The sequence below is a fragment of the Scyliorhinus canicula genome, chromosome 11, assembly GCF_902713615.1.
Source record: "Scyliorhinus canicula chromosome 11, sScyCan1.1, whole genome shotgun sequence".
Lineage (NCBI taxonomy): Eukaryota > Metazoa > Chordata > Chondrichthyes > Carcharhiniformes > Scyliorhinidae > Scyliorhinus > Scyliorhinus canicula.
In genome coordinates this window covers 13,839,333-13,864,578 of record NC_052156.1, presented here as the reverse complement: position 1 = coordinate 13,864,578, position 25,246 = coordinate 13,839,333, and the positions used below count along the sequence as shown (strand labels likewise).

General features: G+C 45.3%; 1 protein-coding gene across 4 annotated transcripts in view; it reads left to right on the top strand.

Moving 5' to 3' along the window:
• fancd2 (FA complementation group D2) overlaps window positions 1-25,246 on the top strand; it is a 120,107-nt gene that overhangs the window by 52,292 nt on the left and 42,569 nt on the right. For all 4 annotated transcript variants that reach the window (XM_038812302.1, XM_038812301.1, XM_038812303.1 and 1 more), the window contains 11 exons: window positions 3,092-3,211; window positions 5,182-5,255; window positions 6,870-7,016; window positions 7,133-7,233; window positions 14,750-14,865; window positions 15,128-15,236; window positions 16,595-16,696; window positions 19,374-19,492; window positions 20,252-20,392; window positions 21,207-21,323; window positions 23,477-23,605. In XM_038812302.1, the coding sequence (XP_038668230.1) occupies window positions 3,092-3,211; window positions 5,182-5,255; window positions 6,870-7,016; window positions 7,133-7,233; window positions 14,750-14,865; window positions 15,128-15,236; window positions 16,595-16,696; window positions 19,374-19,492; window positions 20,252-20,392; window positions 21,207-21,323; window positions 23,477-23,605 (1,275 nt within the window). The remainder of the gene's footprint in view (window positions 1-3,091; window positions 3,212-5,181; window positions 5,256-6,869; window positions 7,017-7,132; window positions 7,234-14,749; window positions 14,866-15,127; window positions 15,237-16,594; window positions 16,697-19,373; window positions 19,493-20,251; window positions 20,393-21,206; window positions 21,324-23,476; window positions 23,606-25,246) is intronic.

The window sequence follows — 25,246 nt, the reverse complement described above, 5'->3', positions numbered from 1 at the left end:
CTAATCTTGTTGAAACATCTATAACCAGGGACCTCCAACAACCATTTCTGCCCCTCTTCTATCCAAGTTTCCGTGATGGCCACCACATCGTAGTCCCAAGTACCGATCCATGCATTAAGTTCACCCACCTTATTCCTGATGCTTCTTGCATTAAAGTATACACACTTCAACCCATCTCCTTGCCTGCAAGTACTCTCCTTTGTCATTGTTACCTTCCCCACTGCATCACTACGTGCTTTGGCGTCCTGACTATCATCTACCTTAGTTGCTGGACTACAGATCCGGTTCCCATTCCCCTGCCAAATTAGTTTAAACCCTCCCGAAGAGTACTAGAAAACCTCCCCCCCAGGATATTGGTGCCCCTCTGGTTCAGATGCAACCCGTCCTGCTTGTACAGGTCCCACCTTCCCCAGAATGCGCTCCAATTATCCAAATACCTGAAGCCCTCCCTCCTACACCATTCCTGCAGCCACGTGTTCAACTGCACTCTCTCCCTATTCCTAGCCTCGCTATCACGTGGCACCGGCAACAAACCAGAGATGACAACTCTGTCTGTCCTGGCCCTTAACTTCCAGCCTAACTCCCTAAACTTGTTTATTACCTCCACACCCTTTTTCCTACCTACATCGTTGGTACCAATGTGCACCACGACTTCTGGCTGCTCACCCTCCCCCTTCAGGATCCTGAAGACACGATCAGAGACATCCCTGGCCCTGGCACCCGGGAGGCAACATACCTTTCGGGAGTCTCGCTCGCGACCACAGAATCTCCTATCTATTCCCCTAACCATTGAATCTCCTATTACTATTGCTTTTCTATGCTCCCCCCTTCCCTTCTGAGCCCCAGAGCCAGACTCAGTGCCAGAGACCTGGCCGCTGGGGCCTTCCCCCGGTAGGTCATCCCCCCCAACAGCATCCAAAACGGTATACTTGTTTTGAAGGGGAATGGCCACGAGGGATCCCTGCACTGTCTGCCTGTTAGTTTTCTTTCCCCTGACTGTAACCCAGCTACTCTTGTCCAGTATCTTTGGTGTGGCTACCTCCCTGTAACTCTTCTCTATGACCCCCTCTGCCTCCCGGATGATCCGAAGTTCATCCAGCTCCAGCTCCAGTACCTTAACACGGTCTCTGAGGAGCTGGAGTTGGGTGCACTTCCCGCAGGTATAGTCAGCGGGGACACCAGTGGTATCCCTCACCACCCACATCCTACAGGAGGAGCATGCAACTGCCCTAGCCTCCATCCCCTCTTACTTTACAGAATTAGCTGCCCTGTGGACCAACTGGACCTCCGCCCTCCGACTCTGCTCCCAGTCAGCTGTACTCTAAACTCCTGGTTCCCTTCACGCTCTTTGATAAATATAGGAAATTAAATGAAAGGAGTACCTTACTCCCTCCTCACCTAACTCCCTCAGTCACCAAACTCTCACTGTAGCACTCAAATGCCACAAGCTCAGCACTCCCTCAGTCACCAAACCCTCACTGTAGCACTCAAATGCCACAAGCTCAGCACTCCCTCAGTCACCAAACTCTCACTGTAGCACTCAAATGCCACAAGCTCAGCACTCAGTGCAAACAAAGTCTGCACTGTATCTAGCCCCTATTTATACTGTGACTCTAGCTTCTAAAAACTGGCCTAATGCAATTAACTAATTAACAAGCTCCAGCTGCAAGTAAGTCCAAGTAGAACCTTGTTTAAAGCTGATTCAAAATTCACCTTCTTATAGACCAAACAGCAACTTTTAAGTTAATTAACTAAATAAAAGAAATACTAGACTTTAAATAACCCTTTTACTCCCTCAGTCACCAAACTCTCACTGTAGCACTCAAATGCCACAAGCTCAGCACTCAGTGCAAACCTATCTATTCCCCTAACCATTGAATCTCCTATTACTATTGCTTTTCTATGCTCCCCCCTTCCCTTCTGAGCCCCAGAGCCAGACTCAGTGCCAGAGACCTGGCCGCTGGGGCCTTCCCCCGGTAGGTCATCACAAGTTACAAAAGTTATCGTGTATTCCATTGTTCACCGTAAGTACAGTCCATATAAATCAATAGGTGACCTGTGGCCAGGCACATCACTCTATGAAACCAAGTGACGATGCCACCCTAGGTTTCCAATCTCAAAACTCAAAGCCTTGGGAATCTTCTCCCGAATTATGCTTTCACTCGAATATCTTCAACGTGGATCCGCCTCCAGAGTTTTCATCTCTCCTTCTGATGGTCCTCTCCTCTGGATTGCCACGTGAATTCAAACTTTGCCTTCCATGCACACTCTCAGATACCTAGCCGTACCAACAGAAGCCACTACTGCTTACAGGCCCATAGTAAGGAGTCACAACCTTTGACTATCTGCTCTAATCTGACTTCTCACAAGCCTACTTTACTCCAAGTCTGCTCCCTGCAGCTCCGTCTTTCAGCCTGCAGCCTTTTCCTCTGCTACTCATTCTGAACTTCACTTATCAGCCTTGTCCATTTTGTTTTCTTTCGTGTCGATGGTCTTCCAGAAACCCCCTTTTATTTGGGGAAATCTGCTGTCTGCAGTTCCCGTTGTCTATTGTAACAGTTTCTTGGGTGTGGTGCTTTCTTCGGGTCACCTTGTATCTCTGTGGGTCTCCTGTTGCTAGGCATCAGCCCAGTTGTTCTGCTTTGTTTTAACTTCCCTGAATCATTTCCAGAGTAGTAAAACCTCATTAGAAATGTATGTATACAAACAAAGCTTCAGATTTGCTGTCTCCCTCTCACAGTGAAAACTCTAAATGAAACTAGCCCCAGCTTTCACCTTATTACCCCATAAATAAGGGTTATAAATTGAATTTAAAGCTATATCTTACTCCGAACAGCCACAATGCAAACATAACTTAATTTAAAACTCTCTATTTCCTATCACCTTGTCCTTCCACAGTGATACAGGTGGCGGGTATGAAAGATGGTTTTCTAACTTTGTTCAGCATTCTATCTTTAGAAGTAATTATTGTTGTGTTCTTGTTTTATTGTGCCTTTTTATTTATGCTGCACGTGTTTCACTAAGACCAACAAGAAGATGGTTAATTTGGTTTTGACATTGCCCTAATTTCTGAAACAATTTATATATTAAGGCCACAGCTCTGCTTGAACTGGTGCGCACCTGCAGTGAGCATTCTGCAGAAGCTGCTGCTCTCTACTACGATGAATTGGCTAACTTGGTGCAGAAAGGAAACCTGGATCCACAAGTGCAGGTAACATCATTAATACTCGTTCACTGTTGGATACTCAGATCTGTCCTCCAATCTCTCTCCCGCTATCTTGACCGTCAAAATGTTTTGTATCTATACGGATTTAAGTTTTCAATTTGGTGTCTGATTGGTCAGTGCTGAAGCAATCCGTTTGCACAACCAAATCTGGAAAGTGGTCATAAGAATTACTGCAATGCGTGTCTATGGAATACTGGGGCCAGGGTTTTCCTGGATATCGTCAAAGGCTGGTGTCAGGTGGGAAAAGCAGCGTTGAAGCTGCTGACTGCAGTGGTGACTTTCTCTGCCATATCGTCTCTCCGCCATAGAGTCTGGGACTTAAAAACTTTGTGACCAGTCCCATGACGTATTGCTGGCGGGACGACCTCTGATTTGCCCGCTCTGCCAGCCACTTAGCAATTCAAGGATCCATGGTGCCGTTTTTAATGGCTGCCCCAGCACATAGCAAGCAAACTAATTGACCCTGGTGTGGTTTCCAACGTTCAACATTGGGAAACGTGCCAAGTCACTGACTTAGGTCAGGTCGGGGGCGGGGGGGGGGAGGAGACGGGACTCAGGTCAATGCATTCAAGCTATCGTCAAACATGACTTTGTACTTCTCGTGGTATTTTGCGCTCCTCTCGCTGAACCCTACCCAGCGCGAAAATCCCAGCCCACATCTTTAATTTGGATGTCTACAACTTGGTTATGTAACCGGAAGCAACAGTGGAACAACAGCATGAGTGTCAAGTACCAACCTTATAGCACCTCCATATGCGTCGTCTTTCATTTTAGAATACTGTTTAATGTGCCAACATGGGTTTCATAACCGAGTCAAATTGAATAATGGTTGAAGTATTAGCTGGCCAGGTCAGATGCTTGATGCAATTTATTTATAGTTCATTGCTACGTGATACTTGTGGTCATGAAATATATTTATCATTGGGCTGATAGACCAGTGACGTGCATGGGAATGGTTAAATACAAGATATTTTTATCTGTTTCGCATTAAAAACAGTTTTTAAATCATGCCTTTGTGTTTCACATGTATTGACTTGGAGAAATAAAAAGAGATGGGAGAAGGAAAAAAGTGTTTGCCGAGTGGTTGTAGACAGGGCAGGCCAGCAGCAGTTCGATTCCCGTAACAGCCTTCCCGAACAAGCGCCGGAATGTGGCGACTAGGGGCTTATCACAGTAACTTAATTTGAACCCTACTCGTGACAATAAGCGATTTTCTTTTCATTTTCATTTCTCCGTCCCGACGCACCAGATATCTGGTGCGGCGCGCCCCCGGGATTCTCCATCTCGCCAGCCAATCAATGGGGTTTCGCATTGTGGGCAGCCCCACGCCGCCGGGAAACCCCTGAGCTATCGGCGCAGCAGAGAATCCAGCCCAACCTCTCCCTCACCTAACCCTTATAACTATACTGTGGGGCCAATGGCTTTCAAAAATGTGTAATAGTTTTCTGTACATGCTGGTCCTGGCATCCAGCTATTCTCAGTACACCAAATTCTTGAAAGATTTGCCTAAAAGGAGGGGCTGCTTTGACTTCTCCTTGTTTCCACGTGATTCCGATTCCCACTCCCCATTTACATCCACTTCCTTTGAATCTGTTTCATGTGGAGGGGCCAAGTTGAGATCAGGCACGTTCTTACGCCCAGAGAGAAGTCAACCTGGGCATTTGAGCACAGCTCCAAGTGGCAGTTTTTGAGATCGAGGATGGAAATTGTGTGTCCTCAGTTGAGGATTGTAAATGGTTTAAGAAGACCAATAAACAGGGAAAACAAGAATGTGTGTGTAATTACAGAGAATAGTGAAGTTGAAGGGAATTAGGAAAGTTGTGTTCTGCAACCTCGTGATTCAGCATCCATGAACTGTGCCACCATGTGTATGTCTGCATAATTCACCTTTTAACAATAGATTTGCAACAATAGATAGTCAACATTGAACATTACTGTTTTTGTTCATCTTTTAGGAATTGATTGGAAGAAGTGTACTTGATGATTTTCAAGAGGACTTTGTTGTAGATCTGCTACCGGAGACAGATAGGTAAACGATGGAGAACAAACATGTAGTGTTATTGCTGTTGCAAGTGTGGCCAAAGTTAAATTTCAGTTCAGTAGGACAAGGTATATTCACATCTATGAACGACCCCTGTGGGCGTCAGTTAGAATAATTGATGATATATGAGTTCCAATGACGTGTCAGCTTGCTTTAGTGGTAGCACTCTGGTTTCTGAGTTTTGAGGTCGTGAGATGAAGCCCCACTCCCAAGACACCAGCAGCACACAGTCCATTCTGACGCTCCAGTGCATTCTTGCCATCTTTTAGCTCAGATTTTAGACTTTTTTTGAAAGTATTATTATTCAACAAATTGTCAACAGTTTTACAATACAAAACAAACCCTCCCCCCCGCAAAAAAAAGACAATTGTAGAACCCATCACTTGCCCCCCCGAAGCAAATTTCACCTTTTCCAGGGTCAAACTCAAGCAGGCCACCTCCACGCTAAGGCACAGTGTGGAGAAACTGACCTCCAACCCATCAAGACCCGCCTATGATCAGTCAGCGAACCCCTCCCCACCTGCTGACAACACCGCCTCCAACAATGAGGAGACAAGTGCTATTGGGAAGGTTGGGAAGACCTTCCCCGCAAAGACCTGCACCTACATTTCCTCAAGTTTTTGCCCGCACCAGCCCAATCCTCTTGCCCAACTCCTCCAAACTCGCAAACGGTTCGCAATGTTGCTTCACAGCTCCAGGATCTCGGGTTCGATTCCCAGCTTGGGTCACTGTGTGGAGTCTGCACGTTCTCCCCGTGTCTGCGTGTTTCCTCCGGGTGCTCCGGTTTCCTCCCACAAGTCCCGAAAGACGTGCTGTTGGGTAATTTGGACATTCTGAATTCTCCCTCTGTGTACCCGAACAGGCGCCAGAGTGTGGCGACTAGGGTATTTTCACAGTAACTTAATTGCAGTGTTAATGTAAGCCTACTTGTGACAATAAACATTATTATCATTAGAAACAGGTTCTTCATTTCCTTAATCCCCCTCCATTCCCGTCCCTGAAACTTTGCATCCATCCTCCCCGGCTCAATCCCATGATTCCCCCTGACTGGCTTTTCCCCGACCCAGCTCCCAAACTAAAATGCTGCCTAAACTGCCTCCAGATCTTCAGAGTGGCCACCACCACCGGCTCACTGTATACTTCCCTAGGGCTAACACTTCATCTATCCTTTCAGTCGAAATGTCCCACAGCTTTATTTAAAGAAGAGCAGGGAAGTCTCCGATTGTCCTGGCCAACATTTATCCCACAAGGCATTCCCAATCATTTGAACTGATCATTTATCTCATTGCTGTTTGTGAGATCTCGATATGCAAGTTAGCTGTCCTCAAGTGATATTTCCTGGTTACTGCCCCGTCCCATCTTCTTTCCAAAAGTAGTACTCCAAATTAATGCTGAATTAGGGGCACTTTTGGATTATGATCCATTCGAAGCTGGATTTAGACTGCCTAAACTAAATTCACGCAAGTTGTTTACTGAAAAATCTACTGGTCCGGTCTGGGTTTGAACCTAGAAGTGAAAGGTCGGTGTTTAACCTGACACATTTGTCTCTTCCATTGTGCTACACTTGGCTGTTGTTGATTGATTCGTTGTTGATTCTTTCAGTAAATACCTGCTGCCCTTGAAGTCCATGTACAACTTGGATGAAGAGGACACTGAAGGTGGGATTGTTATCAATCTTCTGCCACTGCTATCCAATATCATGACTAGCACTGAGAGTGAAAATGTGGCTGGCAAGCAGGGGAATAAAAAGTAAGAATATTTCTTTTTATAGTCTTTAGTCATAATGTCGTCTTTGCTTCAACAGGAATTCGATCAGAAAAGAATGACAACATGGATAATGATTTGCTTTTATTTGTCACCTTTAGGTGTATTTCTCCAGTGAGTCTTGCTTCCTTTTTCCGCCTACTGAGATTTTGCGAGGAGGTGCAGCACAATGGGAACTTGGAAGAGATTGACGCTTTGTTAGGTATGCTTTGAGGGGGGGCAGCACGGTGGCGCAGTGGGTTAGGACTGCGGCGCCGAGGTCCCAGGTTCAATCCCGGCTCTGGGTCACTGTCCGTGTGTAGTTTGCACATTCTCCCCGTGTCTGTGTGGGTTTCGCCCCCACAACCCAAAGATGTGCAGGCTAGGTGGATTGGCCACGCTAAATTGCCTCTTAATTGGAAAAAATGAATTGGGTACTCTAAATTTATTTTAAAAAGGTATGCTTTAAGGTACTTAATGCTGTTGAATTTGAAAAAGTGAGATCTTTGTGAAGAAAATCAGTGCTTGATTTTAGCTGAAATCGGTATTTTACCCCAAGTTGTTTTTATTTAGTCGGATGTGAACCTCACTGGCAAAGCCAGCATTTGTTACCCATCCTTGGAGAGAGTTGTGAGCTGCCTTCTTGAACTATTGCAGTCCGGTGGCTAGTAGCTTCTTGCAATATGGTTTCTAAGCTAATTTTGCAATCAATGTGATTCAACTCCATTTTAAGAAAAAGTTATTTAAACATGCATTTGAAAATGAAAAATGAAATGAAAATCGCTAATTGTCACAAATAGGCTTCAAATAACATACAATAACATAGAACAGACAGCGCAGAGGGAGGCCATTCGGCCCATCGAGTCTGCACCGACCCACTTAAGCCCTCACTTTCACCCTATCCCTGTAACCCAATAACCCCTCCTAACCATTTTTTTTTTGGACACTAAGGGCAATTTATCATGGCCAATCCACTTAACCCGCAAGCCTTTGGACTGTGGGAGGAAACCGGAGCATCCGGAGGAAACCCACGCAGACACGGGGAGAACGTGCAGACTCCACACAGACAGTGACCCAGTGGGGAATCGAACCTGGGACCCTGGTGCTGTGAAGCCACAGTGCTATCCACTTGTGCTACCGTGCTGCCCGAACTGATTACTGGAGGGTCAGCTTTCGAATTTTTGACTGCTGAACCATTCTCAGAGTGTTATAGAACATAGAACAGTACAGCACAGAACAGGCCCTTCGGCCCTCGATGTTGTGCCGAGCAATGATCACCCTACCCAAACCCACGTATCCACCCTATACCCGTAACCCAATAACCCCCCCCCTTAACCTTACTTTTTAGGACACCACGGGCAATTTAGCATGGCCAATCCACCTAACCCGCACATCTTTGGACTGTGGGAGGAAACCGGAGCACCCGGAGGAAACCCACGCACACACGGGGAGGACGTGCAGACTCCGCACAGACAGTGACCCAGCCGGGAATCGAACCTGGGATCCTGGAGCTGTAAAGCATTTATGCTAACCACCATGCTACCGTGCTGCCCTATTTTTATTTCACTCCCTATTTATTTTCCAATGTAAACAGACTTGTATGCTGACTATCCTCCTCGTCGTAATAACGATGAAGTTACTGTGAAAAGCCCCTAGTCGCCACCTGTTTGGGGAGGCTGGTACGGGAATTGAACCGTGCTGCTGGCTTGCCTTGGTCTGCTTTAAAAGCCGGCGATTTAGCCCAGTGTGCTAAACCAGCCCCTAATTAACGTGTAAGAGGCTACTTACCAATATCACTCTCCAACTTTGGCTACTAGGAGGTTTGTTAAAGTGATCCAGGCCAGTTTACCTCCCTCTCTCGCATCCAAATTTGAATTGTTTATCTCTTTCCTTGGTTACTGCCTATTATCTATCTTGTGATATGCCATGGTCAGTTGGAGACTCATTGAGATTTGCAGGTGTGGACTATGTCACTATGTCAATGCTCCAATTTGCTGCGGCATTATATCGGAAAGTGCATCAATTGCTGCGGCCTGCCAGTCACGGGTGAACACCTTTCTCTGAGACCAGAACACCTTGCCTGTATGTCATACTCTTCAAACGCCTTTACAGTAAGGTTCATATGGTTCACATGTTTATATTGTGGGGAAGCAGGGGAATGTTGGAATGGGAAATTAGAGGCATGCTCAAAGAGGAGGATTTTGAGTTGAGGGAGGAAACTCGATAGAGAATTCCACAATGCAGGACCAGAATGAGGGGTAAAGTAAGGTGAAGCCCCATGGGTGATAGGCATGTGCAAAATATAAGCCAGGAGGGGATTGAGTACTGACTACGGCGGAGGGAAGAAAAGTTCTATTTCCCTAGATTAAGATCCCGTTTCCTGTCTGCATAAATTGTGTTCAAGCACCTGTTTGACAGTATTCCCTTCTTTCCTGGTTACTTCAAAATATTTGTGAAGAAAGGTCATCTAATGTGAAACTTGACAGAATTTCAGTGTGACTCAAGAGGGTTCTCTAGTGGCAAAACCTATTACTGCAGCATTATAGAGCTGATTTAAAATATTTAATTTTAGCTCAGTTGGCTAGACAGCTAGTTTCGTGATGCAGAACGAGGCCAACAACGCGGGTTCAATTCCTGTACCAGCTGAGGCCCGTCTTCTCAACCTTTCCCCTCTCCTGAGGTGTGATCTTCAGGTTAAATCACCACCAGTCAGCTCCTCCCCTCAAAGGCCAATGGTCATCTGGGACTATGGCAACTTTACGTTAACATCTTACCACTCTGAAAAGGAGCCATTTATTCCAACTCTCTATTTTCTATGTGACAGCCAGTTTTCAACCCATGCTAACACACTTCCTCCAATACCATGGCCTTTTACTTCATGCACCAGCCTCTTATGTGGCACCTTGTCAAATGCCTTTTGAAAATCTAAATATACCACATCTACACGTTCCGCTCTATCTACTCTCCCTGTTACATCCTCAGAGAGTTTGAGTAAATTTGTCAAACATGATTTACCATGCTGACTAGGTTTGATTATATTCAGCTTTCATAAATGATTAGCTATTTCCTCCTTGATTATCGACTCCAGCATCTTTCCATTCATAGATACTAAACTAACTGATCTAAAGATCCCTGCCCTTCTGCCTTTCTCCCTTTTTGACAAGGGAGTCACATTGGCTGTTTTCCAATCTTTTGTTACCCTCCTGGAATTTAGCGAGTTACAGAAAATTTCAACCAATGGATCTGCTATCTTGGCAGCCACTTCCATTAAACTCCTAGTCACCAGTTCATCGGGTTCTGGCGACTTGTCCGCCTTTAGCCCCTTGAGTTTATCAAATTCCCTGTTCTTTGTGATTGGGATGTTTATAAGTTCTACCATGTTGTTTGAAATCGGCCCATCTGATATAGGACATAGAACATACAGTGCAGAAGGAGGCCATTCGGCCCATCGAGTCTGCACCGACCCACTTAAGCCCTCAGCTCCACCCTATCCCCGTAACCCAACAACCCCTCCTAACCTTTTTGGTCACTAAGGACAATTTATCAAGGCCAATCCATCTAACCTGCACGCTTTGGACAGTGGGAGGAAGCCGGAGCACCCGGAGGAAACCCACGCAGACACGGGGAGAACGTGCAGACTCCGCACAGACAGTGACCCAATGGGGAATTGAACCTGGGACCCTGGCGCTGTGAAGCCACAGTGCTGTCCACTTGTGCTGCCCAAATATCTTGGGGATTTTTGCAATGTCTTCCACAGCGAAGACTGATGCAAAAAAATGTATTTCGCAGATCATCAGCCTTGTTCAGTAGAGGTCCCACATTTGCTGTAGCGGCCCGATTCCTATTTATATATCCACAGAAACTCTTAATGTTTGTTTTTATACTGCATGCAAATTTTCTCTCAAAATTCATTTTCTCCTTTTTTCTGAGCTTTTTAGTCTTTTGCCACTGGACCCTAAAAACTTCCCAATCTACCCCCATGACTTTCCACTTTGTAGATCCTATTTTTCAATTTCACATTGCCATTGACCTCCTTTGTTAACCATGGATTTTGCCTTTTTCTCGTGGAATCTCTCTTTTTGATTGGGATAAACTCCTGCTGCGCATTATGGATCAGCTGTTTGAATATCTGCCAATGCTCATCTACTGACGTGTCTTAGCTTGTTTACCCAGTTCACCTTATACATATCCTCCCTCGTACCATTATAATTGCCCTTATTTAAGTTGAAGACACTGGTTATGGACCTATGGCGTTCACTCTGAAACTATATCTGGAATTCTATCATATTGTGGTCACTACCCCCCAGGGGACCCTTAACCACAAGATCCCTCATTAATCCTTCTTCATTACACAAACCAAATCTAAAATAGCCTGTTCCTGGGTAGATTACATTTGAGGAGAAGCTAGATAAACAGACAGGAGTAAAATAGAAGGTTATGATGTTAGATGAAGATGAGTGGGAGGAGGTTCTTGGGGAGTATGAACTCTGGCATGAATCTGTGAGGTTGAATGTCTTGTTTCTGTGCTGTGAATAGTATTCAATTGTTCCGAATCTCTTCCAGGTGACCAATGTTCACATGATTGTAGTAAGAAGTCTTACAACACCAGGTTAAAGTCCAACAGGTTTGTTTCAAACACGAGCTTTCGGAGCACGGCTCCTTCTTCAGGTGAATGGAAAGGCTTGTCTAAAGCCTGAAGCACGTCACCTGAAGAAGGAGCCGTGCTCCGAAAGCTCGTGTTTGAAACAAACCTGTTGGACTTTAACCTGGTGTTGTAAGACTTCTTACTGTGCTCACCCCAGTCCAACTCCGGCATCTCCACATCATCACATGATTGTGGACATTGAGTATCAATGATCCGTTCTTATTGAACAGGCTTTCCTTAGAATTTGTGACAAAATCCAAACTCGGAGGCTGAGAACTCAAGTTCCATCAGCCTTCATTGTTTCTCCGCTAGTGCAGAGCTGCATCGTCAAGTTCTTTGCACCGAGGACTGGCCTAGTGCGCTTGTGCCGAGGAGAAATGGTGCAAAAGTCCAGGTCAGTTGACTGGGAGTGCAGTGCTATGGAAGACTAGTGTCCCATATAGGGAACCGAGAGAAGTCCCAAAAAGAAGTCCCAGATAGGGGACGGAAACTGATCCCAGTTAAGTTACGAGAAAGAGAGGGGCAGTGAAACAGACTCAGAATTAGAGAAATGTCTGCAAGGAGTAGACTGAAGTGAAGTAGACTTGGGAGAAGCTCTGGTGATCAAAGAGGGCTCAGAAGAAGGCAGCCAAACGTTAGTGACTCCATGCGGCAGGCCTTTGGGGCAAAGGTATCCCTTTGGAGCAGTAGTGTTCTGCTTGACGCGACAGAAGAGCTTAAATTGTGCTCATAAGTTGATGTTCGAGAGTACCCGGAAACCCAGAGGAGTGGAATCTTGGAAGGTGAGATTGAAACCCTGCAAGGTGGACCATTGTTGGAGCAACGTTTGGTGAGAGTTCCGAGGCGAGATCCTTGAAAGTGAAGATTGGAATCCCTCATAAGAGAAATCTCTCATCAGTGAAATAGTCTTATAATGATCTTTATTGGTGTCAATTGACTCTAATACCAATTGACTTTGTGGAATCTGTTTTGGTCACTTTTGGCATTCATCGTGCGGTGTGGTGTATTCGACCACAGTTTGCCTGTCAAGTCATATGTACCTCATATTGACCCTGAATGTTAGAGTACAAGGTAAACATTTTAAATTGCATTATCTTTCTGGCCCAAAGTTTGTTTTTGTTTGTTCAAAACCCGTGGAATCTTGTGGCTTTATTCTCTTCGCAAGTGCATTGAATTTCAAACTGTGTCCACTTCAAACTAAATGTTACTGGTTTGCAAACCGGATCTCACTCACTAACAACTTGGGCATCTGGCCAAGGATCGCAAAATCTACATAAAAATTAGAATTAGGCTTTTGTGCCCAACCTGGTCGTGGTGCTGTTTATCCTCCACCTGAACTGTATTTCTGATCCTCATTTACAACAGAAGATGTTCGAAACAGTCAGCAGATCAGGCAGCATCTGCGGAGAGAAGCACCGAGTTAGCGTTTCAGGCTCATGCCTGTTCAGATAAAAGGTCAACGAACTGAGACGTTGACTCTGTTTCCCTTTTCAAAGATGCTGTCTGACCTGCTGAGTGTTTTCCAGCATTTTCTGTATTTACTTCAGATTTTCAGCATCCGCAGTTATTCTACTTTTTGTTTTCGTCCTAATCCTATGTGCCGGCTCTGTTCCCGTGTCCCATTATTTCCCATTTCTTCAACCATCTCTTCCAGTAACTCATTGGGTCAGAGACCAGAAGCAGGCATTTGGTTTTTTTCACCCTCCCCGTAGCCCAGCGTTCCTAAAGCCAATTGTGCTGCCTACCGATCTTGCGGTTGCAAGGAGGCATTTTAGGCTTAGGAACATACGAGCTGGAGTTGGCCATTCAGTCCATCGGGCATGCTCCACCCTTCAGTTAGATTGTGGCTGATCGTCTACCTCAGCTGCACCTGTTCTCCCATGTCGAGTGATAGCTGGAGTACTGCTTAATTTAAACACAGCAGCACGAACCAAAGCTACTTTTGCTTTTCTACCACCGACAGACATCGGCTGACCTAATATGGCGTTTGTGTCTTGGGCTGTGGCTTGTACAATGCAGCTGTACACTGCCTTTACCTGATGCGTCATCATGAAAGTTCTTTAAAAATAATCATCAGTCTTGTGGTAGTGTTGGGTTCCTCGGAGCTTATTCAAACATGTACTGAAAAAGCACTTTGGGTTTTCGTGCAGTTTCCATTTCTAAGATGAGTGTGGGGTAGCTGCTCTAAGTAAAACCACTCAAACAGGAGCAGGTTGGCCATTAAGCTTGCATGAAAATAGCCTTGCGTTTTCCGAAGAGAAAACTTCTGGCACAGATGGGCTGAATGGCCTCCTTATGATCAGTACTGTCTTCTGATTCAGTTATGCTCTGTTGGGACTTTTATCTCCATTTCTGCTCGGAACCATATTTCGTCACAAGAAATTCATATTTGTTAGAATCGTAGAATTTATAGTGCTTAAGGAGGTCATTTGGCCCATCGATTCTACACCGGCCCCTGAAAGAGCACTCTACCTAAGCCCACACCTCTGCCCTACCCTCGTAACTCAGCAACCCCTCTCAACCTTTGGACACTACGGGGCAATTTTGCACGGCCAATCTACCTAACCACATCTTTGGACTGTGGGAGGCAACCCGAGCACCTGGAGGAAACCCACACAGACATAGGGAGAACATGCAGATTCCGCACAAATAGTGACTCAAGCCGGGAATCGAACCCAGGTCCCTGGCGCTGTGAAGCAACAGTGCTACCAGAAGGGCGAAACAATAATTCTGTCCTTGCACAAAGCCCGATTACTTCAGGCAGCGATTGCCATGCAGTGATTAAGACCAGGAACCTGGTCTTGCATCTTAATGTATGTAACAATGTACTTTATGGAAGATTATATGGAGTAACAAGTATTGTGTAATAACACACATTAACACGAATGGCACACTTGATAGAAAATACATATGAATCGCATAGTCGCTGTTCTGATTAAACGATGAATCATTTTTAGAATGTCATATAGCACAATACATAAGTGAATCTTGCTGTATGTTTAAAAAAGTGAACTGGTATTTATTGTGGATAACAGATCAGTGCATGCACCATGATTGTTGGGACTCAGACTTTACTCAGCTATCTTTATTACAGGTTGTCCACTTTACATGACCAACTTGGAGCTGGTGGAGAAGATAGCGTCGCTATCCAAACAGGAGCAGGAACTTTTATGCTCGCTGCTTTTTCACGCCCTCAACTGGTTCAGAGAGGTAACAAAACAAGAAACTTAATGAGTGAGTGGGTCTGGTGTCAGTCTATGGTGAATTTAAAAACTTGTTTAACTTTTGGAAAAATTGTGAGAGCCATGCACAGAATTGGTTGCTAATCAGACTCCTTGAATTACAAAGTCTTAAGTTGGCAGGATGGTTGCACACTGCAGTCCAGTGTGGCTGACCAGCTAGGTGCACAGGATGACTGTTCTAGCTGTGGTGTTTTTAACCCTTGTGATTTATTTTTCGGTTTACTTTTCAGGTAGTGAATGCATTCTCTAAGCAGCAGGATACTGAGATGAAGGGAAAGGTGCTTCTCCGGTTGCAGAACATTACACATTTGCAGGTTCTATTGGAGAAGTGCCTAGCAGGTTTGGTATAGTTTATGCTCTTGGGTCTCTGCATGATTGGCCATTTTACCTGCATACACTGTCGCGTGTACAACATTTTATTATAGACATGTTTTTGTACTGTTTTCTGGGTGAGTCTGTGTGGTGGAGATACGCATTTATATGGTGGTTGGAAAGCCACATTTATACTTGACATGCTATGAATAGGTTAGTAATCTCGATTTTTTTTATTGCCTTCTCCTTTTGAAGTCAGTGTAGCATTTCAGGTGAGACATGGTAATTTTTTTCTGGTTCCACCAGCTGAACTTCAGCATGCCACGTGATCTCAAACCAAAATTGCCAATTTCGTGTTGGCTAATTCCATATCGAGCATAGTGGGGTTGATTCTGATTTTATTGCATGAGACGCAGGTTGGGAGCATGGTTAATGAAAGCAGCTGGAGGGCCAAAGTATTTTGTTTCTGTTGGGCCTTGGTACTATAGTTGTGGTGAGTTGCCAACAGATTCAAAGCCAGTTATCAATTGAGGAGAGGAATAGGAAATCTGGAAGCAGAGATGAGCCAGGCAAGTTAAGTTGAAGGTGGGTTAGGGTCTTGGGGCACAGACCACAGAGGGTCGGCAATTTAGCTCCTAATGACTCTGCAATGATTTGGAAAAAAAACTACCTGTCCCCTTTATTGAGCAGCCTTTTTAAAGGAACCTTATGTTAGGCTACTCTACATCGCATGCCAGCACACATTTTGCCCATTGGTGCTTAAATAGGGCATGGATTTCTAGGAACATGACTTTCCTCCGTTTACACTGAGACCCCTGCCTGATTTCAGCTGGAGCCTTGACCACCTGTCTGAAGGGACCAAAGATGTGATGGCAGTAACAGGATGCTGATTTTTGAACTTTGTGTTCCAATAGCCAATAAAAAGGCAATGGAAATTAAAATCGGCCCCCGAGTGGCCGATGTGAAGTGAATTAAATCTGGAACATTTGTGAAGCTTGGGTTGAAAGCCTCTTTTTGCTGGTTTAGATTTAGATTTATTGTCACGTGTACCGAGGTACAGTGAAAAGGGGGGGGGGCAGCAATGGTCGTGGGGGGACATGCACGACTGTAACGCGGGCAAGTCTGCTCGCTGCTCATGTCTGAAACTGTAGGCTGCTTTGTTTGTTAAGTTGTTGCTTGGGGGGGGGGGGGGGGGGGGGGGGAAAGACTGGTGCGCGCGAGAGGGCGGGCGAGGGAGGGATATTTGCCTAGAGGGATTGTGTTGTAAATAATTTTAAAATTAGTAGGGGTAAATGTCTGTATGGAAAAACTCTTTCAATAAAAATTATTTAAAAAAAAAAAAGTTTGAAGGTTCTAACCTGCTGTCATTCCCTTTAATGTTTCAGCAACACCTGGATATGTTCCGCCGCTGGCAAACTTTGATGTGGAGATCACTGAGGCTCCGCTGACCACAGCTCCTGCAGCACCAGCTAAAAAAGGAAAGAAAGGTGATCAAGGCTTGGGGAAAAATAGCTTCTAATAGTTTGGGGAATAGGCAGGGAAATGGGATTAAACAGTTCTTTGAGAGCCAATGCAAGAAGACCTCCCTTACTGATTGCAATTTTTTTGTTTCAAACCGTAAAGCATCTGTGACCAAGCAGGTAATTCATGGTTTGGTCCCAGGGTCCAGGCAGAAGCACTTTACCAACTCCAGTGAAGTGGTCTCCATGTTCCTCCTTTCCCTCCAATAATGTTCTGAGAGGGAGGGGATAACCAAGGCTTTGGATTAGTTCTGAAATACCTACTTAATTTTAAATAAAAAGCATGTTTCCTTGCTGGGCCAGCTAGTCTTAACCAATGAACAGCTGAGCTTAACATAGCAGCAGGTTCTGAAGCTTCAGTCACAGGCTACAGTGAGTTAAACTATTTCAGCCAAGGTGGCACGAAAGAGGAATGTTTGCCAGGTTTCCTGCTGCTGACTGCAATTCAATGATTATTGTGGAAAATAATGTAGATGTTGTTTGGTAAATGATCAAACCCTGCCGTGACTCCCCGTTTCAGCTGAATGGCCTGCCAGTGCTTGTTACCTTGGCTTACAGATAAGCAATGGCCATTTGACCAGGGTACCATAGAATTCCTCCAACGCAGAAGGAGGCCCATTCGGCCCATCGTGTGTGCAGCGACCCTCTGAACGAACACCCGACCCGACTCCCCTGCCTTATCCCCGTAACACCGTAATCCCACCTAATCACATCTCTGGACACTAAGGGGCAATGTTTATCATTGCCAATCCACCTAACCTGCACATCTTTGCACTGTGGCAGGAAACTGGAGCACCCGGAGGAAACACACGCAGACACAGGGAGAAAGTGTGAACTCCACACAAACGGTGACCCTCGGCTGGAATTGAACCCGGGTCCCTGGCACTGAGGCAGCAGTGCTAACCACTGTACCACCGTAACGCCCTAAACCTACCAGTAGGTTTCTCGTGTCCTTGGAACTTAATGAATGTCTTCAGTGGAAGTAAAAGGGGGGAAATTAACAAAAAACAAAGTACCAATAAGACTCCTGGGTATAAGGATCTAATATCAATAAATTCAGGGCTGGTGGAAGTTATCCTGGATTTTCACAATGACAGAATCTCTCTGCCATTGTAAAAATGGTGGAAGAGGCAGAAAACTGGAAATTCACCCCCAAACACAGCACCTACCATTTTCATGGGGCAGGTCATGTTTCATGACATTCACTGAGACAACCCATGGGCAGCACAGTAGCACAAGTGGTTAACACTGTGGCTTCACAGCGCCAGGGTCCCAAGTTCGATTCCGCGCTGGGTCACTGTCTGTGCGGAGTCGGCAGCTTCGCTCCGTGTCTGCGTGGATTTCCTCCGGGTGCTCCGGTTTCCTCACGCATTCCAAAGACGTGCAGGTTAGGTGGATTGGCCATGATAAATTGCCCTTAGTGACCAAAAAGGTTAGATGGGGTTGTTGGGTTACGGGGATAGGGTGGAATTGAGGGCTTAAGTGGGTTGGTTCAGACTCGATGGGCGGAATGGTCTCCTTCTGTACTGTGTGTTCTATGTTCCCCATATAAACCAGCGGCTGCCTCCACTTGTGTCTGATTTTGGTGACCATGATGTGAAGCGTGACATGTGCAAATTAGACCTGGTAAAAGCAGATCTGAACTCTTCAGAGTCATTTGGAGAGGTGGGGTACCCTTTTGGGAAATGTACCCCTTCAGATAATGTCCTCGGACATTTTTGGGGAGGCCTGGTACCCTTTGGGATTACAAAAGGTAGACACGAATGTACGTAAAAAGTGCATTAACTCATTAGAACAGTTAAGGTACTGTCAAATGGAACTGTCCAGAATAACTCAAAACTGTGTTTAAAAAATCATTGCTTGTTATTGCACTGTGACTGTTGTTATAACCCTGGGGGACTATCATTCCTGGATTTGTGCTGCATGGCTGATTTCACATCCTTCCGTTATTCCAATGGAGTGCTTTCCATTTCAAAGTTTGATTGACAGGTCCAAGTGGGTATGGACTCTTTGAAGTGGGACTGTAAATTCCAGTGCTTGTTTCTATAAGGAATTAAGCACTTGAATGAAATGTTTGTTCTAATATGGGATTTTGTAGTATAAAGAATGTAATTGTAGTGAATGGATTTTATGAATATTTTGAAAATAAAGTTGGCAGTAGACACTTGGAACTTTATTTAATCTCTGCATGGCTCCTGAGGTTTGCCCATGGTAGATACTGGGTGAGTTGGCATGGTTGATTTAAGGGCAAAGGGTGGTGGGACATGAGTTAACATTAAGTTGGCATAGGGGCTATAACGGGCCCTGGGGTCGGGTGGAGGGGCACAAGTTGGCATGGATGAGGTGTGGAAATGGTGTGGGGGTTGAGCAGGTGTGAGAGGTGCATGAGGGCCGTTTTTGTTTTACTGCTTTGTAGTAGATCTTTGACGAACTGCCGGTGCACTGAAGCAGACGTTCCACCCAGCCCACCTTCACACTCTGCAACCTTCGCGTTCATTCTGGAGTCGCCCAGTCCAACTCCCAGAGAACCTCGTGGAGAATGAACATCCCAACTTCCAGGGCACTTTCCCACGGATCGGATTTGCAGAGCCGATCTGGGAGCGGAATTTCTAGTTTGAATGTTTTTTGTTTCTTTTCTTTCAAGATCAAAAGAGTAAGAAGAAACAGAAGTCTGAGGATAACAAGAATTCCTCTACAGACAGCTCTCAGACTGAAGATCCTGCAGAAGAAAGTCAAGTGCAATCCGAGAATACACAAGGGAAGGTACAGTTAACAATGATAGGCAGGTGTTCGGCTTTGGTCTTCACTGGTACCCTCCTTTGAAGCAATGACTCATTCTCCTTTTCTCTGTTTATCTCGTTTTTCCTGTTGTCATAATGTGTGTTTCACTCAGCACCTCTTCACAGGTGAGGATCTGCAGATATAAATCTTTGCTCCAATATTCCACCGTGTGAAGTATTGCTCATTCGGTGCTTGTCCTCACAAAATCTGTGCACCTTTTTGAAATTTCTCCTTTAAAAAAAAACCATTGTTACAGATTACGTGGAGTGGTTACATTCGCTCTTAGAGGACGGCATGGTGGCGCAGTGGTTAGCACTGCTGCCTGCGGCGCTGAGTACCCTGGTCCGATCCGGTCTCTGGGTCACTGCCCGTGTGGAGTTTGCACATTCTCCCCGTGTCTGCGTGGGTCTCACCCCCACAACCCAAAGATGTGCAGGGTAGGTGGGATTGGCCACGCTAAATTGCCCCTTAATTGGGGGGAAAAAAAATAATTGGGTAGTCTAAATTTATCTTGAAAATATTTGCTCTTGGGTCAGGGCAAGAATGACTTTCTCAGCTAGTTAACTTGGTGGATGTTGGTGGCAAATGCTTTAGATGTCATTGACGTCTGCACTGTTGCAATATAAAAGAGTGAAAGTTAAGAAGTGAAGATCCATAATTCACTTTTCAGAAATGTTGTGTGTCTGCGTGTTCTTTAAATATCTAGGTGATGTTTCATGCAATTAATTATGTATTCTGCAGGAAAACATTGAAGAAGGGAAGATCTTGATTAATTTGAACAATTACAGAGCCTACTTTAGAGAACTGGATACGGATGTATTTATTGTCCTACGGTGTGGTCTGGTAACCAAATCGGTGCTGGACACTGAGCTACACACCAAGGTCAGTGTTTGGATAGTCCTTGGCTTGTTTGCCATCAAGAAAGCTGTCCTTCAAATTCACAAAGCAGTTTTGAAAAACATTGTGGGCAGCACGGTAGCATGGTGGTTAGCATAAATGCTTCACAGCTCCAGGGTCCCAGGTTCGATTCCCGGCTGGGTCACTGTCTGTGCGGAGTCTGCACGTCCTCCTCGTGTGTGCGTGGGTTTCCTCCGGTTTCCTCCCACAGTCCAAAGATGTGCGGGATAGGTGGATTGGCCATGCTAAATTGCCCGTAGTGTCCTAAAAAAAAAGTACGGTTAAGGGGGGGTTGTTGGGTTACGGGTATAGGGTGGATACGTGGGTTTGAGTAGGGTGATCATTGCTCGGCACAACATCGAGGGCCTGTTCTGTGCTGTACTGTTCTATGTTCTATGTTCTATTCTATCCACTTTATTATGTTGTACAATAATAAAACACTTCTAACACAGCAAGAAAATATGACATTTATTTTTTAAAATAAATGTAGAGTATCCAATTTTTTTTTTCCAATTAAGGGGCAATTTAGCGTGGCCAATCCACCTAACCTGCATATTTCTGGATTGTGGAGGTGAGGCTCACACAGACACAGGGAGAATGTGCAAACTCCATACAGACAGTGACCCGGGCCGGGATCGAACCCAGGTTCTCAGCACCCTAGGCAGCAACTATGCCATGCAACATTACTAATAGTACAAGTTAAAATGCAAAGTGATGAGCTAAATTGACCAAAATGGGCTGCTAATTTCATGTCGACTCGTCGGTCAGTATCAATATTGAGGGTTGTTTTGTCTTGTAGGCTACTGAGGTTGTGCAGCTGTCGTCACCAGAACTAGTATTTCTTCTGGAAGACCTGTATCACAAATTGGATTACATGTTGGCCACAACTGCTACTAATAAAATGCTCTTCTTAAAGGTATGCAGTTGAAATACATTATAATAAGGGTATTATGACTTTTTAATGCTAAGGTTAATTCTCTGGAATATGGAAACACAATGAAATAGTTCACATGCTGTCATCTTTGGCTAGATAACAGCCGTAAACAATTTCCAATACACAGACAGTATTCTCTACTCTTGTGCCCAGCTTTGTAAATCTTTTCCAAATGTTTCTTGTTCTATTTTTACTTGATACACAAGGAAGACTGAAATCCTCTCATCGCTCATCTGTTGTTTCATTACGACTGAAGAACTGTTTGAATTTGACTTAATCTGTGTTGCACTCATAGTTAAAGGCGACTCTGTGCCAAATACATTGCTGTCCTAATGCCATGCATCTGTGAGAGATTAAAGGTTCGTCCTGATATTTCCCGCACAATAACTTCCTCATCTCAGTCAAATTGTTGCTGAGGGACTGAAGGGAGGGGAGGCAGGGAGTGACAGTAATGAGTGTTATTGAAGATAGTTCCTGTCAGAATGAGACACTTAATCATGGGGAAGCCAGAAAACCAGCAGTAGTTGCAGCCAACTCAAACGACAATAACAATCATCCGGGCACATGATGCCTCCTTTTCTCAGTTGTTGAATTACATAATAACAGGGAAGAAAGTATAGGCAGCATCAACAGTAACTTTGAAAATGGGATAAAGTAGAAAAACCTTAACGTTGCAGCAAGAGGATCCTGAACATTCTCAGATTTGGGTGGAATTCTCCCAAAAAATGTTTAAGTGTCATGAGGGACAGGAAAACCGGTGAGAATCCCACCGACTGTTCCGGTGCGATTCCCATCACATTCCACACACTCTTGGAGCTTGGGAAGATTCTCGCTTAATTCCCCCCTCACGCGAATTTTTTTTTGAAGTGAGGACCTAAAGACACCGGCAGGACCTGCTTCTCGGTGATCATGGGTGCCCCGATCTAGAGACCCCCTCTCCGGCCTATCCCATCCTAATCACCGGCAGAGGCCCTCCCCAACTCGCAGGCATCAGGGCCCCTGCCATCACTGGTACCACTGCTCCCTCCCGCTGGGACCGGCAACCCACTCTGGGGTCGCCGAAGGTGCATGTGTACAAACCCCCCCCCCCCCCCACCCCCACCCCGGCCACACCAGGGCACTGCCTTGCCCATGACCTCCCGGGGTCTCAGTGACCTCTGAGCCCACGTTTGGTCTCAGTTTATGAAAACCAGTAGAGATTCCCGCCAGCCTCAGGCAGCGGGGGCGGCAAACCCTGGAATCCAGTGGACCCTGACTTCGACCAAGTTGAGCATATTTATGAGTTTAAAGACTCATTTAAATGCGCTCAGCCCAGCGATGGCATGAACCAGATGGAGTTGGGTGCCGCAGGTCGAGAGCATTGCACTCAGTTTGGCGCCTGGTGCGAGCCTCGTTTAGCGGTTCTCCCACCAGTCTCTGGGAATAGCGGGAGGTGCGCCAGGCACAAGGACGATGGAGTGGGTAGAATCGTGTTCATAGTTGTTTCAGTCACTAACCCTTGATTCTTTGAAACTCTCCACCTAATTGGCCTTTTCTCATGACCTCTCCATTCAAAACCTAAACATCTCTTCAACCAGGAAAGAAGCCTCGATACATTCCTTTAAGTAAAGGGCGGCTTATAAAAATGCAAGCTGCTTTGTTGTATATGTCCACTGTACTCCTAACCACACCGCTGAGATTGGTGCAGTACTGAGGGAATGTGTCCAAAAATATTTCAGTTGAGACATTAATGCAAGAAGACATTTGCTGTCTCGGATGGACGTAAAAGATCCCATGGCAATACTCCAGAGAAGAACGAGGAAGTTTTCCCTGGTGTACTAAGCCAATATTTATCCCTCAAACTAATCACTAAAAAATACAGATCATCCGGTCATTATCACATGGCTGTTTGTGAAATTTTGTGTATAAATTGGCTGCCATATTTCCTACATTATAAAAAGTCCTTCATTGATTTTAAAGCACTTTGGGACATTCTAAGGTATTTAAAGATGCTTTATAAATGCAAGCCTCTATTTCTTTCAGTGTGCTTGTATGGTCTCTATCTTGTTTGCAGTGTGATTGGAACACTGTGAATAAATGAAGGTTAAATGTATATTTTTGGAAGTCCGTTGTCCTGTTTACTTCTCTTCACACAGGTTCAAGGAGATAGAGATGTTGGATTTTCCCATTTGCGTCAAAAGACTCCTCAAGCCCTTGCTCAATTTGCTGTAGAGTTGCTCAATCCATTGTGCAACCATTTGGAAAATGCTCACAATTTCTTTCAGGTAAAGGCTGGTGTCAATGAAGTCATATAATTAGCCTGGGCAATGCAATGAGATTTCGAAATTTGTTAACTCAAGAGCCTTGAAGGCAGCATTCCACTTTTTTCTAAGTCAGGAGTTGTTTATGCCAGATCAGTAAGATATAGGATATATTTTCAGCACATAAACCCTGTAAATGAAACCTTTATTAAGATGTGAGTTTGTTCCTGTGATTTTACTTTGTGATCTTTTGGTAAGGGGCTGAACCTTTGAAGGCAAAGCCTCACAGAAAAGGATGAAAATGAAAGGGTTGGATGCCATAAATTCCTCTTGTATAAATGACGGCATCTATTTATAAAAACCTCTGGCCAGAACACCAACGTGTATTTGTGGCTGGGATCAGGGAGGAAGAGTTTTTAAAAAGTTACACCTAAAAATACAGCTGATACAATACTCCACTCCACTGATATTGTTGGGTTGGCTATGCGCACACATGGTACAGACTGAAATGTGCATTCCAAAAGGTCTCAGATTAATTTCTTACCCTGTGCTAAGCAATCTGTTGGAGCCTGATGACAACACATGCACTTGATCTCAAGTCAGCTAGGCACATGAAAGATCAGATAGATTTCCAATCTTGATTACATTCCAGTGATTTTTATTTTTGAAAATACACACACGATGTTAGCTTAGAATGAGATCTGACTGCTTATGAGGTCTCCGAGGTTAAACAGCCATCTGACAATCCATCTCTGGGCTCACGTAAAACCCGACTACTTGATCCAGACACTGAAGACTGGCAGCGGGGCCCAGCATGAGTTATCACCCATCAAGATATGAAGAAGAAAACCTGCGGGTGTGTGTAACCCAAGACCACTTCAGAACCAAGAAGGAATGGCTGCCATGGCCCACTCGATGCCACTTTCTAACCATGCAGGTGACAAGTGTATCAAAGTCCAGAGGTCGGAAAAAGTTGCTGCAAAGTGTGCAGATTTACCAAGTTAGAAATCACAGGATCATGGAATCAGTTCAGGTGGCATTTCAAACTTGGCGGGATGTCTATAGAGGCCCCCATCTGCCACAGCCATAGGTTCACACCAGCGAGGATAGACAGCACATTTGGGACATGGAAGGAGGACAGAGGGGCACTGAGAGTGAAGGACATGTACGTGGACGTTAGACTGGCCACCCTGGGAGAACACTCGGAGAAATCCGCAAGGGGAGAAAAACATCCCCCCCCCCAGACACACATTTCTGGACACAATGGTAGGGTGGCTGGACTGGCTAGGAGACGACAAATGGGGCGACATCTATGGACGATTCATGGAAAACGTCAGGACCCCACTGGATGTAAATGGGCGGAGGAGCTGGGCATGGAGATAGGGTGAAGACTCTGGAACGGGGCTGGTTTAGCTCACTCAGCTAAATCGCTGGCTTTTAAAGCAGACCAAGCAGGCCAGCAGCACGGTTCGATTCCCGTACCAGCCTCCCCGGACAGGCGCCGGAACGTGGCGACTAGGGGCTTTTCACAGTAACTTCATTGAAACCTACTCGTGACAATAAGCAATTTTCATTCATTTTATTTTTCAACGGATCAACTCCACCTCCTCTTGCACTGGACGACGCCTGGTGCAGCTCAAGGTGATGTACAGAGCGCACCTTACT